This window comes from Saccopteryx leptura, chromosome 10 (assembly GCF_036850995.1).
Source record: "Saccopteryx leptura isolate mSacLep1 chromosome 10, mSacLep1_pri_phased_curated, whole genome shotgun sequence".
Classification (NCBI taxonomy): Eukaryota; Metazoa; Chordata; class Mammalia; order Chiroptera; family Emballonuridae; genus Saccopteryx; species Saccopteryx leptura.
Genome location: NC_089512.1, coordinates 65,770,351 through 65,789,349, shown reverse-complemented (window position 1 = coordinate 65,789,349; position 18,999 = coordinate 65,770,351). Strand labels below are relative to the sequence as shown.

General features: G+C 39.7%; 1 protein-coding gene across 17 annotated transcripts in view; it reads right to left on the bottom strand.

The window, feature by feature from the left end:
• FOXP1 (forkhead box P1) overlaps nt 1–18,999 on the bottom strand; it is a 650,161-nt gene that overhangs the window by 245,257 nt on the left and 385,905 nt on the right. For 16 of the 17 annotated variants that reach the window (XR_010747235.1, XM_066351748.1, XM_066351745.1 and 13 more), the window contains one exon: nt 6,703–6,887. Coding sequence is in view for 16 of the 17 variants with exons in the window: in XM_066351748.1 (XP_066207845.1) it covers nt 6,703–6,876 (174 nt within the window). In the remaining variant the exon portion in view is untranslated. Of the gene's footprint in view, nt 1–6,702; nt 6,888–15,433; nt 15,564–18,999 lie in introns of those variants that run through there. The other variant, XM_066351743.1, reaches the window with a different exon arrangement.

Here is an 18,999-nt window from a genome sequence, read left to right as displayed (position 1 = left end):
AATTCTGCCTGCTCAGCACCAGTGGTCAATAAAAGCAAGCATTTGCAAAACAGCAAGTAGGTTCTTGGCCTTCTGAGGACAGATAGGAGGAGCCTGCCAGTTCTGCAAAACAAACCCTGTAACCACCAAAGCTTATCTGTCAACAAATTACCATTAAAGTCATACCTCCTAAAAGTTCAAAAAGTGATTTCTGATTAGACAAATGATAGCGAGAATTTTACTAGTTCTATTATTATTAGCTCACAGGTCAGCGCTTAAAATGAACTTGTCAAAGTAGTGATGCTTTTGCTTCAAGTCAAGAGGGTATACTTCACTCAACAGAATGTGACGTCTAGGTTTCTATTACCGTGCTGTCTTATCTCACGTACATAGCTCTTCTTTCTTTTTTGTTTCCCATGCCATCTTAATTTTCAATTGTGAAATTAATGACACAAAACTGTTTAATAATCAAAACTTGAAAAAATTTCACACAAGGCTCACATCACATTACACAAATCTTTGAGAACAACATTTTGATGGAAAACAGGTCTAAACTAACAGAGTAGAGAACTAAATTTAGGTTTCAGGATGAAATATGCCTTTTCCAGAAATAGCCACAAAAGGAATTGAGAAAAGTGGGAATTTGTTATTGCTGTGGCTGCTTTTTCATTATTTGTCAGAATTATCTGAATTCCTGTCTCTGTTTTGTTTCAATTTGTTTGTATTGTTTTCACTAATATTTTGTGGCATTGACAGCTACAGGATAGTTTAAACCATCCGTATTTTCTATGATATTTGAACTCTGTATCCCAAAGGAGTATAGCTTAGCAGAGGGATTCCTTTAAAATCAAAGTAGAGCTTGGGTTTGTTTTCTCCTACCTGTGAAGGAAGGTTCTAGCCCTATCATGGTGCCTGGCCCCACGAGGGCACTCAATAAATATTAATATTTTCTTCTATACTGCCTTCCAGAAGTTTCCATGTTAGGACCCAGACATGCTAGCCATGTTTTCTCTTCCAATGGCATGAAAAGACCTTCCTTTCAGACACAGCCCCTAGCAGCTGCAGCAAAAATGGCCATTCCTAGAAAAGGTCATAAGCAACCTTTCACAAAGAAAAAAAAAAAGGAATGAAAGAATGGTAATGGTAAGGCTAAACTGGCAATTGTTATCTAGTCTGCATACCTACAGATCCACACCTAATTGCTTGGCCTCCTGTACAGAGTACAAGCAGGTCAAGAATGGGCAGTGGGATTTTGCTGTGGCCCCATGGGAGTATGAGTAACAGGGGGAAGCAAAGGGCCAGCTCCTCCTCCTCGGGGACACTGCCCACCCAAACGCTGACTGCTGCTTCTTCCAGGCATGGTTTTCAGCAGAGACTGTTAATGCTGAAAATGTTGTCAGAACGACCTCCCTCTTCTGCTCAATACCTGCTTGTAATTTCAGTAACAAAAACTCAATGAAGAATTTATTCTGCCATTTTGAAAATAAAGAGAACAAATTTAATTTTTATGTATTGACTTATGCTGAAACATTGACACATGGATCATCATGTCTGTTTCCCATGTTCAGAGGACCCCAGGAACAGACTCCCGACTCCCCCAGCCCCCTCTCACAGTGCGTTTCCTACGTCCTCTTTGAACACGCAGAACCAGACAACCTTCTTGAGTCCTGTCACATCTGTCTTACTTCTTTGAGCTTCTCTCATTCTGTGTAATGACAAATCTTTTACCTCCTCCAATGGTTCACTGGCAAAATTCAAACCAATGAATCCTCCTTCTACCCTTTCCTAACTTTTTAGAAGCTCCCTATTCTTTCTACCTTCTTACCTCCTTAATAGTTATTCAACATTTTGTCTTTTTCCATTAACATGAAACATGCATCACTATCTTTTGGGCTAAAATGCCCAACACCTTGAACCAGTATCAAAGAAGGTATATAAATAAACACGTCACTTATCCACACCCTCTAAATAGTACATATTCAAATTCCATATATAGTTTTTTTTCATGTCTTTCTCAGAGACTATCTCTAAAATGCCCTATCACACGCAAAATGACAGCCATACCTCAGAACCACATACTGATATGCAGACAATAGAATTGCATGGTGGGACCAAAAACAAAAACAAAAACACACAGAAAACCCATCATAATACAGAGTGTTGTTAGAATAGCTGTTTTATTTAACAGCTATTCATTTTTATTGAATAAACATTTTCCAGTATGCATTCTGTTAATTGACCTGAGAGCATATGCTGTATATGGAAAAACTTCTAAACATTATGTGCTATGTAATATGCTTATCTGAATGCTCTCATCTGCAGCAATATGGAAATAAAATTCTGCTTTCTAAAATTCAAGACTTTTAAAATGCATTAATCCACAGTTTATGAAATTGCTTTGGACATTTTAAAATCCTTTCTTTAAGAAAAAAATTTTAGCAATTGGTAATAGTATTTGTTGCTGAGTTTCATAATGGAGGAGAGGAGTGCATCTCCAATACAGAACTTTTACAGACCTAGAAATGGGGCAGGCATAATAGGAAATAAAAAGCAGTTATGGTACCCAGTAAAGAATTACTCAATGGCTAAAAGAAAATGTTTGAAAACTCTATCAAATTATGGTATTAGAGAACTATTGTTATAATCGTTTTATGGCCCAGACATAAGTAGAGTTGAAACATTACCGAGAGAATACATTTAGTTGGAAGAAGGAGGAGTTTGTGAGTGTGTTGGTGGGCTCCTCCAGCTGGCAGCACCTCTCCTCGGTGGATGGCTTTTGAGTGATGATGGCATCTCCCAGACGAGAATCACCAACTTCACTGTCTGGAAGGCACCGATGGGTGAGGCAGCTGGGTTCGAAATAAAGCAACTGGAGGGCTGAGGGCTCTGATTTACTAGCAATTTATCTATCTACAACTGCTGCCCTTGTGAAAATATCGGCTCAGGGTGAATAGATCTTTTTTTTTTTTTAAGAGGAGAAAAGCTAGATTTTTCCCACTTTCTAGGTTGTGAACAATGTAATTCTTTTATTTTTAAATCCTATTTGGACACAACTTAGTCAACATACAGACCAAACCAAGCAGATAAGTGACTCATCCACAGTGAATCTTTGTGGAAGCCCTCCATTCTGAAAGGGCACTTGCCATCATTTGTATTGTAATTACCTTTGATAATGTGGGTAAAACATGGAAAGGTTTGAATTTATCTATTTTAAATCCTGGCACTAGGAAAAATTCTCCCTACATCATGAATGACTGTGGTGTTGCAACTGGAAAATCCTATACCATTTGGTGTCACAGACAGAATAATTAACTCCTTTTTATACCAAACCGTTTTTATGCTAAGATATTTTAGTTCCATGGACTTCTAACATATTTTACAGTTCTAATTCTCTTCCACTGTCCTACATTAATCAAAGCTGTAACCCCTGTTGTCTTTGTACTACAGAATCAGAATGTGCCCCTGGCCAGGAATGGGGGAAAAGTCAACAGGAATTAAATTTCAGTGCAACTGTTTACTCAACTGTGGCCTGCAGTTATTGAAATTTTATCCGTGGTTTTGTGTGACTACCGCAGTAATGAATTCAGCATGCCTGTGATTTTCTCACTGCTGGTATTCTCACTTCAAGTAAAAACCTGTAGAATAAAAAATGATGAAAACAACCCTAGTCCATCACACTGACACATGGATTTCTCCAAAATATTTAACTGTTGTAGTTCCCAGTCTGGAAGAAAACTTTGATAACACCAGTCCTGTGAAACTCTGTAAATACTATACTTTTTTTCTTCTTTCATCTACAGATTTTCTTTCCCCTAACAACATGTTAAAAGCCTCATCATGCACATAGGGGACTCAAATAGCTGTATTTTATTTTAAACGACCAAAAAGGCCTGCCACCCATAATATGGGAGATTTTAGCCATAATGATAGACCCAACTGCTTTTTTGCTTCTTAAAACATATTAACAGCAAACAGAAACAAAACTGTTATAAAAATGTATAAAAAGAGTTTTAAAGTAGAATCAAAAGGTACTGACCTTTATTTAACATATTTCCCAAGTGGTTACAATAGAAATAAAAAAGGGAGATGTGAATAACTAATTATGCTATTGATGCTTCTGAAGGAAAATGTTGCCAAAAGGCACTTAATTTATCATTGCTGTTATGAGGGGTCAGGGTGTCTGTGTGTCTGTGGTATAGATGTAAAGTTTTTGGCGGACTGACTACATCGAGATAGTGAATGATTGCAAGTTCTTCAAATAAAATTCAGAAGAAGTTAATTTTCCATTTATCTAATTAATATACTCTAAATATTAATTACTTGGGGTTCATACCATATTGGTCAATAGCCCCCCCTCAACTACTCCACAAAGAAGCAGTTGATGTTGGCCTCTGTATTGTAAGGGAATAAAAAATGGCACCCCAAAATGCCAACCATTTATTCTCAATATAAACCATAAACATCTGTGAACACCACATAAACTAAAACATGTGCGAATACACGAATACCCTCTACCACTGACTGATAGGTCTGGCTAAGAATCTTATTGTTTAGAATCAGGCCATTTGGACGAACCTAAATACACAAAGTTTCTCCACAACAAACACTGCACATTCCAGCTGATGTAATGGCCAGGGCGCAGTCACAAACGGGCTGCCAGTGAAAGAGATTGAATGACTTAAAGTCCTCTGCATTAAGACTTTATCTTGTTTCTTAGTTTCCTTCCTTTTTAAATATGTTTCTAAATTTTTTTATTTTAGAGAGAGAAAGGGGAACAGAAAGGCAGAGAGGGAACAGAGAGATGAGAAGCATCAACTTCTAGTTGCTTCCCTTTAGCTGTCCATTGATTGCTTCTCATATGTGCCTTTATCAGGGGTCGACCCAAGCCAGTGACTCCTTGATCAAGCCAGCAACCTTTGGGCTCAAGCTAGCAACCTTTGGATCATATAGATGATCCTGCACTCGAACCAGACACCCCAAGCCTGACCAGGCGGTGGCGCAGTGGATCGAGCATTGGACTGGGATGCAGAGGACCCAGGTTCGAGACCCTGAGGTTGCCAGCTTGAGCGCTGGCTCATCTGGTTTGAGCAAAGCTCACTAGCTTGAACCCAAGGTTGCTGGCTTGAGCCAGGGGTTACTCGGTCTGCTGAAGGCCCACGGTCAAGGCACATATGAGAAAGCAATCAATGAACAACTAAGGTGTCACAACGAAAAACTAATGATTGATGCTTCTCATCTCTCTCTGTTCCTGTCTGTCTGTCTCTATCTATCTTCTCTTTGACTCTCTCTCTCTGTCTCTGTAAAATAAATAAATAAAAATAAAAAAATAACCAAACCAGACTCCCTGCACTCCAGCCAGCAAGCCTACGCTCAAGCTAATGAGCCAGTGATTGAGCCAGCGACCTTGCTGTTTCGAACCGGGACCTCAGCTCTCTATCCAGTTTGCCACCACTGCTCAGGTTCTTAGTTTCCTTTTCTGTCTCTCTGTCAGGTTCTATTGTGTCCTGTGGGTTCCACCAATTTCTAATAGACCAACAATCTATGATTCCTTATATTTTAAAAGTTTTAGCAAGGAGAAAATAAAATAAGCTTTAGAGCCTGCCGAAGGCTGCATCCCTACTGTAAGAAGGGGCTCCCTTTGCTTCCTTGACATAGATTCCAGGAGAATGTTTGAGAGAAGGTTTGCCGGTCTCTTCCCTCACCCCCGACAATTTCCGTTTCTTTCCAAAAGACCCAATAATGCATCGTTCTTTATTCATCTTTTCCCAAGTGGCACTGTAACTATGTATTGCACAATTGAATCAAGCACTAACATGGAATAAAAACCATTCATTATTATTAACAAAAACTAATAATATATCCTGATTCCAAGAAAGCTTGGAAAAACAATGCCTGTCTTCAGGCAAATGCTATTTATTCATTTGAATTTTCATCAACACTTTGGCCATACAACACATTTTCTGGTCACCATTTGGAAATACTTTACCTGTCAGCCACAAGTACACACTTACACGCCCACAAAAGAATATGAGAGAAATGAGTGTGTTCCAATTTATGTGCATGATGGGGAGCCACCAGGCAGAGCTAATACAAAACATTAATAGTACTTAGCCATAACCCAACAGCCACTGTATACAAAACTACAACAACATGTAGATGGCCTTTATCCATAAATTCTTGCAAGTAACAGGCAGCAATTTCTTACATTGATGACTGTTATGGCTGTTATGCCTGTTATTTACCCAATTCTGCCTATATTTCTATTTGTTTCTACTCTTATTCACTTACTCTTTTCTCTCTTATAAGCTCTTATTTTTCTTTTATCTCTTCTTCCTTATTTTGATCCTTTCTTTATAAGGCTTAAAAGTTATTTATCCATTTTGTTTTTAATTAAAGCATTACATACCACTTCCCCAAAGGTTAATTTTATTCCAAATAATTAAACTTTATGCTGACACATTTGGGGCTGGAAGAAATATTGAGTGGTCCCTTCAATCTCATTCTCTACAACGACACCCCAAAAGGGAGTTTCCAAGACTTCGCACGCCCAAGGGCTTGAGAACTCATATCTTAGACCAATCCAATCACTGGGACCTTGCACTCTGCTAGCTTAAAAGATGCTGTTTATAGTAAGACGGTCAGGTGAGCAAAAAACATTCACAGAGGTTAAGCGGTGAAACAGGTATCCACTACCCTCCACAGCCTGACTCCCCAGTTCAGTACCTGCTGCTGCTGCACGTGGGCCAAATCGGCTGGCCCCACATCCACGGCCGGTGCCTCCCCGTTGGACCGCCCTTCCCGAAGACTGCCACACTCTAACAAGTGGTTGCCGCTGCTCGACCCATTCTGGATGGCTGAACCGTTACTTTTTGTCTCAGGCCCAGATTCTTGCATCATGACTTAAAAACCTGATAGAAGGGTTTTTGGGAGGGAGTGGGGGAGAAAGAAAAAAGGGAAAAAAGCAGCTGTTAAAACAGTTGTGCACAAGGGGAAGAGCCCAGCCATACGTTGCCAAAAATCTATAAACAGTTGTCATTTTCTTTCAGTCCGTTACCCCTCGTTAGTGGCCAGTCCCCTAGATTTTGAGTACTGAACTGTCAGTCCAAATTCAAATTCTCATAGTTTTGTTTCAAATAGGTTATCTTCTTCCCTTTAGTAAAAAGTAAATATTTTTAAATGAACCTAGAATTTACAGTTAAATTATTGTCATCGTGCCTGGATATTTTGCTCAAAAACTACTAAGTCAACCTATACAGTATGTTAGGTATGACGTTAAGTTTTGAGGTATGCAGATTCTGTGGAGTGATGTTACACTCTCAGGGAGATACTGTCCAGCTGAAGTCTACCAGGAGATGACACACAGTACCAGGCGACTCCCAGAGGTCATCTGTGTTGAAAACCCTTACAGTCAAAAATCAAAATGCATGTTAACTACACACACCTGGAAATCACTCAGATACTCAAACTGTTCAAGCTGGCCATTTCCAATAAGGTATGCCACCTTAAGAGAAGAAAAAAAGTCCCCACTTTTCAAAAGCTATGTATATTCAAACTTTGATCTTTGTCGAATGCCTAAAATTGTCCTGAAAAGTCCCACCCCAAGTTCTGTGCTTCTCATGCTGGACTGCTAGCCTCCAGTTTGGTGTGCAATCTGGAAGGTCTGGGCCTTCTTATATTACTTTTGGAGAAAATCTAGGCTATACGAACAGAAGAAAAGTTCTGAATTTGAAAGAACTAAGTATCTAATAAAATGTATATAGTGCAAAATGAAGAGCTAGGGAGTGTCACCTGCATAAGTACATCTCACATCCCTCTTGTTACTCACATTACTCTCCAGATATAAAACCATTATCCCGAGGAGCCAACAGAGCTCTCCGTAAAGGTTTCCAATTATAACAAAAGACATAATATTTGCGAATGTCTGCTGCTCCCAGCTATTGGTCACCAGTGTTGTGCCAGGCCCTACCAGGTGATCTGTTTAGCCCTGGTGACGATCTGTATGCCCAGCTTGCAGATAAGAAGATCAGGCTCTGGGAGAGTTAGTTGTTCAGATTTGCTTGCATAAATCACAGCGGGGAGCTGTGGAGTCAGGACTGGAGCAAGCTCTGTCTCAGGTCAGTTCTTAACCTCCTGTTTCCTTAAAGCTGAGGTGCAGGGGGGGGCAAACGATGAAATGGCGGGGTCACACTCCGGGGTCAGAGCAGGACTACCAAGTCACTGAGGTTGATGACTGTAACTAGAGCTAAGAAATGCCTCAATAATTAAAACTTTAATATGAACTAACAATCACAGATAAAAGGTCAAAAATGAAAAGAAATAGGTACAGCCACTGCCAGAAATATCTGCCCACACGTGAAGCATGGGCAACAGGGAAAGGTAAACCCTGTGGCATTTCAGAGGAGGGTGCCTTCTCGCTCGCAACTGCTCTAACTCTTTATTATAAACTTGCACAAAAACCAAATGGAAGAATTAAAAGCAGAAAAATTCTCATGTTTCTTCATTTCCTTTCAGTGCTTGGTATGATCCAACTTGAGTATAAACTTCATAAACCCAGAAGACATATTTTTTGAAGTTAATCCAATCCTGAAGGGGATTAAGAATGGCATTTTTTGTTAACAGGTGGGAAACAAACTCAGAAGCAACAGCTGATTCACTCTTTTCTCTTTAGATCTGACTTTCCATTAATTACAGGCCTTCAAAAATTGTATTCAATGCCTTGCTGTTGCAGAGTAAAGAATCTAATGTAAAACAATCACAACTTTCTCTAAGATATAAGAGCCAGTCGATACCAGTACCTTGTTCATCACCAAAAAAGAGAATCAATTTGTGAAATCTAGGGATTTCTCTCCCTGTTGTTTCAGTTTCTGTCCCAGAATCTTGCCTGTGTACTGAAGGAAAAGATACACTTCAGGAGAGGGCTGTTGTCTTAAGTAAGCAAGGAAACCCATTGAATTATTAGGATATGTAATAAGCATATCTTAAAAAACCAAAAAATATTACTTAAAATATATATTTGTTACCGTTGAGGAAGCCCACCCCTATCAGGGTCTGGCCCCCCAAAGGCAGAAACACTGCCTGCACGTCAAGTCCGCCCCGCCCTCGAAAGGCACCGCCTGGAGCCCATCGTCCCGCCCTGTGAAGCATGACTGTCTGGACTCCAGACCTGCAAACAGGGTCCTGCCTGTCTCCTTGTCTGACACCACTGTGACGGGTTCAGGAAGAAACAACCCCTGCTCTACAACTGGATGAGAAGGCTCTGCTTCATGCAGTTTCACGGAAGACTACCAAGTCCCTGTTACAAGTTCTGCAGGCATCAAGCCAAGCAGCTTGCCATGCAAATCAGGTTTGTGAGAGTGCAGGCTTTAGGACCAAAAACTGCATAAGGGATTATTTTGGTCTGAGGATGTCCTTAATTAGTCAAGTGCTAAGGTAGTATGCAGACTGGAAGACTTAAAATTTCCCATAATCTCTCACACCAATCAGGAGAAAAAAAGCTTCTTGGAAAGCACATGTGAAAAATTAGCAGTGTCAATATGTAAGAATATTTCTAGCAATACTTGGGTAGGCAACATTTCTTTCTATGGAATGTTCCAAGCCATTTAATAAGCCTTTGTATCTATATCATGCTTCACAAACTACAAAGCTCTCTGATGTACTTTTTAAACTCATAACAAGTCAATGAGAGAGAAAGGGCAGGTGATGTGACCCCCAATTTACAAATAAGGAAACTAAAGCTCAGTGGGTCAGCCCTGGCCAAATAGTTCTGTTGGTTCGAGTGTCATCTTGATACACAAAGGTTGCTGGTTGGATCCTCAGTCAGAACATATACAAAAACAGATTGTTGTTTCTATCTGTCTGTCTTTTCCTCTTATATTTTTTAAAAAATTTAAATCTCAGTGGGTTAGGGCACAGATACAGTCATAATGATCCCTATTTTAGACATGAACTTGTCTATTGAATAAATGACAGAGAATTTCCAATTTGCAAAGTCCAATTAGTAAACTAACAAAAAGAAAACTAATTACAGAAAAGACAATAATGAGGGTGACAGGTGGACAAAGAAAAACATCTAAAATGCAGAGATAAAAGTGTCACAGCATTCTTTGGCAAACAGTTGTATCTGTCCTTTTCTATTGAGCCTTACCATTTTAGAGTCACCTGAAAGTAAATCAATGTACACAAGGGGCACCGATGCTCTTTAAGCTAGAGCACGGCACCCTCTCTTCTCAGGGGGGCTTGTCTCTGAACTTCCCTATAAGCACGAATCACTTTGCTCCATGATAAATTGAGAACAAGAATAAACGCACAACCATCCAGAGGGCTGAATATGCAGAATGGCACCTGGAGGCTACTGCAGACCCACTACAAGTCCTTTCTCCAGAGACAAAGCCAAATCTTCTTCTGCTTTCCGTATGCTTCTCTGAGTGAGGTTGGCTTGCTCAAATCATGTAGGAGCCATCCAATACAAATGCTATATTATATTTGAATTGAATGGATCATGTGATCACGTCACAAAGGCTGATGCTACAATTGCACAAACATCAGAAAGCTTAAGGAAGCCAAAATGGCCCGTTTCTCATCTTTCTTGGAAACATTACAGAACTTCAGATTTCAAAAGATGGCTGTGTGTGCTGGAGGGACTACAGAAAAGGATAAGAGTAGAGTTTAGCATGCTTGTTTACTGTCATTTCCAACAAAGCTGCTCTCTGAAAGTGTTCTGGAAAATTCGTAACATCCAGACCAATGTATTTATAGCACATTAAAGCAATACTTTATTATTATGATTATTTGCTTGGTTACAGTGTTAATGCCGAAAAATTAGAGAAAATAAAGCCCTTGTTATCATGCTTATGAATGATTTTAAGCTAACAAAAAGTTCGGTCTTGATTCCAGGGCAGTTAATTAAGGTTGACCAAGTCAGGCAGAAGTAAATTAACTTGGCTAATCAATTATTTACGTGAAGGAGAATAATAAATGCCCTTAAAGAACATAGTCTGTTCGTGAAAGGGTGTGTAAATTAAGCTAAACATACTTTTGTAAAATATATTTCCACTTCTGTGGAGAGAATAGAAGGAACATAACCACAAAATCACTTTCAGGAAAACAATTAGCATGATTACTGGGTCCTCCCTGCATCGAAAAGGAAAAATCCTCTTTCTCATTGTTCATCCCTGTGCAAGGAAAGGAAGAAAATGGCACGCAACTTTGAAGAGATAACAGAAGTTCTTGGGGGGGGGGAGGAAAGGAGGGAAAGCAGGGGGGATGGTAGGGGGAGGGGAAGAGAGTGAGGGAGGAAGAGATAGCTCTAAGAATAGAGCCCAAGAGAAGTTCTGTAGTTTAGGAATATTGAACACGTGGCTCTCACTTCACCATCCGTTACAGTGCATGCAGAATTTATAGACTGGACAGGAATGAGTGTGGGAGCTCTGGTTCTAAAAGAAGTACTCTTTACATTACTCATTTGCATCATGAAGATTCAAAATCCTTATGATCTTGTTCATGACAGTGAGGAAAGAAGAAAAACTAACTTGTCTGGATTAAGATATAAAGCATGTATACACTTCTGGGTCTCATCAAGTAAAGGAACTGGTTCTCTTTAAATGTGCAAAATGTATACCTGGCAACACAACATTCTGAAAGGAATTTTTAAGGAGCAAGATGCAGCTACGGAGATCTCCCACCTGCACCCCCATCTCAGGCTAACAGCAGGGAATCAAGGGCCACTAACCAGCTCCACTCTTAGCCCACTCTGCGTACCACAACCATTCAAAACCAAAAGGGACTCCAGCAACAGAAAGCATGCAGATGGAAAGCGGAGCCTCCGTGCGGAGCTACCGCCTTGGACACCCATTCCTAGCACGAAGCACATGCTTTTCAGTTGCTCATCCTGCACAAGCTGCAGGCTGGTGAGGGGGACTACAAGTCAAAGTCTGGGGTCAGGGAAGCAGGTGAAGAAAGGGCATGATGGAGGGGGCTCCACTGGCCCCACGATGCTGAATCACTGTCTACAGGGGTTCATAGAATACTCTTAAAAAATGTGGAAAAGGGGCAAACTAGAGAAACAGAGCAACAACAGCTGATTATTTTCTCATATGAGATCACTTCCCCAAATTGTGAATGGACCACCATTTGCCTATATGCTGCCCCCACAGGCAGGGGTCCCACCTGATGGAAAGCCCGTCCAAGAGCCAAATTTAGGATGAAAAGTCAGGTTGCCAACTGTTTTACAAAGGTACCATCTTCCAAAACCAAATTTTCATAATTATAACAGAAAGGCGTAAATATTTTAATGCATGGCAGTTCAGAAAGTAATCAAGGGAGTGAGCCTGAGGGCTATTTTAATGTATGCAAAGCTAGTGACCCTCAGTAAATGGGAGGTGAGCGACAATGAATGCAAAGTACTGCACACATACTGACGTCCTGGTCTGATGAGGGACGGCTAAAATTAACACCCAATTAATTTCCGAATTGACAAACAAATGAAACCCATAAATCTACTTCCTCATTAATTTTCTGGTGCTATAATTTAAAGCAGTAATATGAGGGCAAAAACTGAGAATTATCCATCATAAATATCAAAAAGATAGCACCGTAACCCCATAAATTATGCATATTACCTGTTGTTAAAAATGATTTATGTATTATCAACTTTATCATGCTCTATAGATGTCTAGATCTATCTTTAAAAATCTGAAATTTCATTTAGCACTTAGAAAGAAAAAGTCAAGACAATGAAATTGTCAAAAACATGAAAAAACAACAACACACACACACACACACACACACAGCCAGTGGCCCCCCTTTTAGCTGCACAGGAGGACATCAGGGCGAAGACCGGGGTCTTCCCAGAACTCAGGTTAGCGGAGCTGGGAACGACCTGGAGGTTGTGGGCGGGGTGTCCTGGGGCAAAGACATATGTCAGTGGCAGCAGCCCCTCCTAGGAAGCTCTGGCACATGGATCATCAGGAGCAGTGACTCATCTCTCCTGCCCCAAAAAGCAGGAAACACGGCTCTGTCTAGGAAGGAATCGGTCCCGGCAACAGGGCAACAGGCTCGGTGCACCTGAGCCAGCCCACAGGGAAAGACCTGCAGGGACTCAGTGCGGCTGGGAAGCCTCAGTGGTGAGAAGTTTGGGAGGAAAACAGGTTCATTGTTAATAATGCAAATGGTTGTTCTCTCACCTTTAGAGTTCAAAGAACAGGGGGAAAAATAGGAACTACTTTGTACTTATCAATTAAATTAGTACTTTACATTTATCAATTAATTAGAGAAACATTCATATTAGAATGATTCCTTTTCCACCTCTCCATTTCTATTGTTTAATAATAACTTTTAAAAAAATTTCTTTATCTCAAACTTTATTTTCAGGTTCACCTTGCACATAATAGAGATTTAATATATAGTTGCTGAATTTTTAACTAAATGAAAGAAAAATCCAAATCTAACCTCTCAATCAAATAAGATTAAGGGTTTATACTCTAGCCAGCTACTACATTTTATGTTTCTACAATACTTTTAAAATACTCTATTTTCTATACTTCTTTGGAGTGACTGGCCATTTTGGAGTTGTAAAACGCAAAAAATATCTCAAGCCATTAAATCATTTTAAGTCTTAATAGAAGTAGGATTGTCCCAGTTGTTGAAAACTTAAAGATAATAAACCAATGTAAAACTCCACCAAAATCCATTCTGAACAAAGACTGTATTCAATATTCATAAGAACAATTCAAATAAACTGAATATGGTAGAGAATAGCATGTTTAATTTTCCCTATAACTCATGACTCAGAACAGAGTTAGAGGAACAGGGTGGTAATCAAATAATGTCCCTAAACAAAGACATGGCTTCCCTTCCACCAGGTTTTGATGTGGAGACAGGAGATGGCATTTTCAAGGAGAAGGCAGTTCTGAACTCCAAGAGCCAGGCAGGAGCACTGCGCACGGGAGCGGGCGGCGTCTCCCTCTCACAACCTGTCTTAACCAAACTTCCCTGGACACAGTCAAATCTTTATAAGGCATCAGTGAGTGCAGACAACAAGCATCCCACCCTCGTAAAAGTTACAGATGTCTAATTTATATTTTTAGAATCTGGCTACTGTTGGCCTTGTTTTCCTTCTCTCTTAGTAGACAAGAGTTTAAGTGCTGCAGTCACAGCAACTGTGGGCAAACTATGAAAGTCAGAGAGAAGCCGCTCTAGGAAACAGAAGTACAAAGGAGAATAAGGCCCAGTCCCTGCTGTATTAATCCAGAGACACTCGAATAAGTACACAGACACCAAAAAGACGCTTTGCCAATTCAGCCCTAGACTGTTTGCTTTGCCACGAGGGAGCTTTGGAGCGTGGGGTGGGATAGGACCGAGTATTCTTGGTGCTTAATTAAAATGCATTTTTACAGAACAAAATGAATTTTAAGTTTGAGAACTAACAAAGCCTGCTGAACTTAAATCATTTGAACATTCAAACAGTTGATGAACTCTCACAAATACCCAGCTGTAATCAAGTGACCAACAACCAGTTCAGAATATAGATTCTCTCATTTCCATATTTTATATAATTTATATACACGGGGCCAGGCTCCCATCATCCATTAGTGACTGGCATGATGATGTACTTCATGTCTCCCCACTTGGCAGCCATCCCCTAACCGCTCTGGTGGCCAAAGTGAACACTAAGCTCACGGCATCACAGCAGCTTAGTGAATACAGGCCGTCAGAAGTCCACTGCTTGCATTTCTCCATTGTGTGAAAGAAACAATTATTTAATTTTATCCTTCAAAAAGTTCAACACACACACAATATATACCCGCACCCCCCTCCCCGCCAAAGTTGCTCATACAGATAGATTAGCAGGCTTTTCCTGATACAATGTCCACAATTTGTTGAAGGTCATGACCCTCCACCTCAAGCCTCACACCAGTCTCTGCTGTATCCTTGTAATTGACAGCATAACCCTTCCTAGTCCTGAAGCACAATGCAAATTCAGAAACAGCAACAAACAAGAATTGTAAAAAACAAAGACAAAGATGATGTGAGCTGAGATTTCTCTGCTGTTTGCTAAACATGACAAAGGACAGGCTCGTGCCCTGCCCCTTCTAATGCAGCACCAGTGTCCATGGGACAACAGTCACACAGAGAGAGAGCTAAACGAAGAGATATATATTATTTCTGTTTTACTTCACTAAAAATAACATGTAAAAACTCATTATAAAATGAGACAAGTAAAAGAGACAGGTAAGAATAAGAACAGTAGCTTTAAAAACATATAATGTGTAGTAATTATTGGATTTCCTCCCAGTTAAGATACCTCTATTTATATGACACAGGATTTATTCAGAACTCATCTAACTAAAAATTAATCTTCCTTTTCCAAATTTAACAAAGTACACCCATCTCGCAGGGTCACATGCAGCCCACACAACACACAATGCATTCACAATACAAAACCCAAGGACTGTACCTGTCAAAGGTGATTGCCTTGTTCATAGCACTAGACTTTTTCTCCTAGACCTCCTGAGTCCTTGCTTGCTCCACAAAGAGTTTTCTAGTGTCTGATGTTCTATTACCGTGCTAGTGGCCTTTCAGGAGAGCTCTCTCCCTTCTGCAAAAAGCAAACAACTACATAGATATCATTACACTAAGGAAATCTCTTAGAAAAACCAAACAACTTGCTAATCTCTCAGCCCCTTCATCCAAGCAAAAGATAAGAAAAGCAAACCTAAGTCTGTTTCAACCACATTCCAGGGACAAGTTCCCCTTTTTCTTCCTTTATCAAAATTCTAGCATAATTTTTTTTCTGTGTGTGTTTTTTTAAAACAGACCTTGCAGGATAAACTGCTGCTCACACCCGCAAACAAAGCAGTATTTGTTTAATAAGGACTGCTGCCATGGGTACAGTAAACAAGGGGCCCAGCATTTATGTTTATGAACAAACACATCATCTTACAAGAGTAATTTAACATTAACCAGGTGGAATAATCAACAGATTTCATAGGTGACACCAGGGGCAGGACTAGTGTAAACAGACCTGGGAGGAAAAAGGGGCCCGTCTTTGGGAATCAAGGTCGAGGTAAATGCATTACAGGGTAAACAGCTGCAAAGAAAGCCGGATAAACAAACAGTCATTCTTCTGACATTTAGAGGCAGAAAGGTTGTGTGTTACATAGATCAGCTGCTGACCACCATGAAATCAGGCCAGTTGGAAACCAGGCCTGCTTGTTTGCACAATGCCATGTTTGCTTATAAACAACAATTTGCTGTTACCAACCTCACATTACTCATCATCATATAAGCCAGAGCAAATGAAGTGAAATCCAGTTAACTCTTTCCTGGTGGCATGACTTACAAATAAAAAAGCATGGCTCCCACATAAGAAACAAGTCGCCCCCAAAGGAGCTTGGTCTACAGCTGGGTTAGAGATAAAATTAAAACGTTCACATGCTTTAAACTACTAAAGGTGAAATTTGGTTAACAGCTTGAAAAGAATCTCATGTTTTCATGCTTGAGTAACTGCAGTCACTTTCTAGGCCCATCTTATATCAATGAAATATAGGGGTCACACCCAATTCAAACTTTGAATGTTATATCTAGAAGGAAAAAGCTGATTTTCCGCCCTCCCCAAGGTACTGCTAAGCGCACTAGGTCCACAAACAAATAGATTTGTAGCATTCTCAACCATCCTGCAAAAATAAAACTATCATGTCATAACTTTGCCCTCATAACAGATTATATAAAAAATGAACTAGGTGATGTTACATGTAACCATTCAGGAGTTCATTTTGTCAGCTTACCAAAGAGATCTTAAGTTCTGGAAGCTAAGAGTAAGTGCAATGTGTCCACTAATAAAAGTGTTACGAAGAAATGTTTTATTTTCAAAATTTTGCTTCCTGTGTACTAACACGTTAAACAACTTACTGTATAAGAAAGTCATCATGCCTTATCAGAAATACTAGATTCAGGTATATAATTTGCAGTTAAAGTATTAGTTTGAATCTATTGTACAGACACTTTAACATTATTAAACTACTTAATTTTGATACCTGTGAATAATATTCCTCTATTACTTAAAATTTAATAAGCAAAGCATACTTGAAAAAGTTTGGTAATTTATATTTGGTAATCTATGTTTTACCCTTACAATCAGTTAATTAATTTTTAAAAACTCCACTGTGTCAGTGCAAAGCACAGAGAAACACTGTCTGCTATATCTAAAGCAAAATTGGAAAATGATATTAAAACAAATAAAGGTGCACTTTATTCTGGCAATTACATTAGTAATAATCAGATCACCGGAATTTCCATCTCTGTCTAAAAATACAACAAAAATTTTAGCGGTCACCCCGCTTACTCTTGGTCCCACCAACCAGCTCCACTATAAACTTAACCTTCTCGGGGGACTCTCATCCCTCCTCCCACTCCAATGATCTAACCTTTTGCTCTAATCCTGAAGTCACAAAGCAAAGAGAGTGTTTTTCCTTTTGTTTTGTTCTCTTGTGCTGTGGTTTGTTTCCTAAGTCACTCCCTGCTGACAGTCTCCTTTCCCCAAACCAACACAGCTCTAAAGCCGCAACAGTGTCTGGAGAAGAAATGTCTACAGGGCGGTTAGAACCAAGGTGCTGCAACACAGAACTGATGCTTCTCATCTCTCTCCCTTCCTGTCTGTCTGTCCCTATATGTCCCTCTCTCTGTCTCTGTTTAGGTAGATAGATAGATAGATAGATAGATAGATAGATAGATAGATAGATAGATGATAGAGGGATAATACAAAAATTAACTCTGTGTTTCAGGTATTCACAACTGTAAATCTACTTTTGCCCCACCCTGTATTCAGTAGGAGTCTGACCATCATTTTTATTCTCCTAAAGCCCAGATACTAGACTACTAGTAAAAGATTGTAAACAGAGTTTACAATTCTAAATGGTAACGCAAAGAGCTGTAACCATCTCCCTTAATGAAGGCCAATAATTGAGTTCTGTAGTTTATAAAGCCCAACCAGACCTAGGAACATAATCACTACACAGAGGAAACTCCCTTATATGCCGAGATAATTGTACTGATGCCTTATCATAAGTAGGATTAAAAAAAACAAACAAAAATAAACATGTCTGTACTGCAGCTGTGGTGGTAAACTTGCCCTCTAACTCATGTTTAGTTTTACCTCATGTGCCCAGTTTACTTATTTTGTTCCCTAGAAATACATAAAATAAAATAAATGGGAGAGAAAGAGTCCATTTATTGTTTATATATCCTGTTTTAAACATGGAATATCCTCTAAAGAGACCCAACTGATATTCAAAAGGACTGCTTTCCTCTCTTCACAGATCTCTGGGCAGTCTCCCACATTCCGAGACTCCGAGTGCCGTGCCGTCTGAGGGGCACCTGAGCCAGTCTCTTAGCCTCAAGAATCCTCACTCTTCTTTCTATCTTCATTGTTTTTGTTGCCTCCATCTAAACCTCCTCCAACACTATTTAAAAAAATTTATTCATATTGACAAACATAAGTTTATTTCAAAGGAAACTTTGTATCATTTTGTCACACAGAAAGCGAGTATGTATCCCTTTATGGAAGAGAAAAACTTTACAATAAATGTAATACACCTAACCAATGTTATTAAATTCTAACTAGAACCTGCTGCCCACAAAGGCCCTGAGCACAGCCATGTTCTTTCTTTGTTAAATAATGAGCTCACAACTGGAAGAGAGAGATTAAAGACACACTAGTACCAAATGGAGACTTTCTTCCTTGCTTTATCAGAAGGATTAAAACAGACTGAAAATGGAATTGCTTCAACATCAAATCACAATAATGAAAATTGGTGAATGATTTATGAACCACCTAAAAATCCTCTTCCAACACACCAGTGAGCGGTACTAGCTTGTGCACTGGCAGCTGAGCTGGGGACCCTTCAGAGACCCATGTGATGTGTCTATCCTCGACTCCAAGACACGATATTCCTAACACGGCAACACAAAGCTCTTATAAAAAGCCTACTGTGTACACTTCCACTGTTAGAGAAACAAATAACC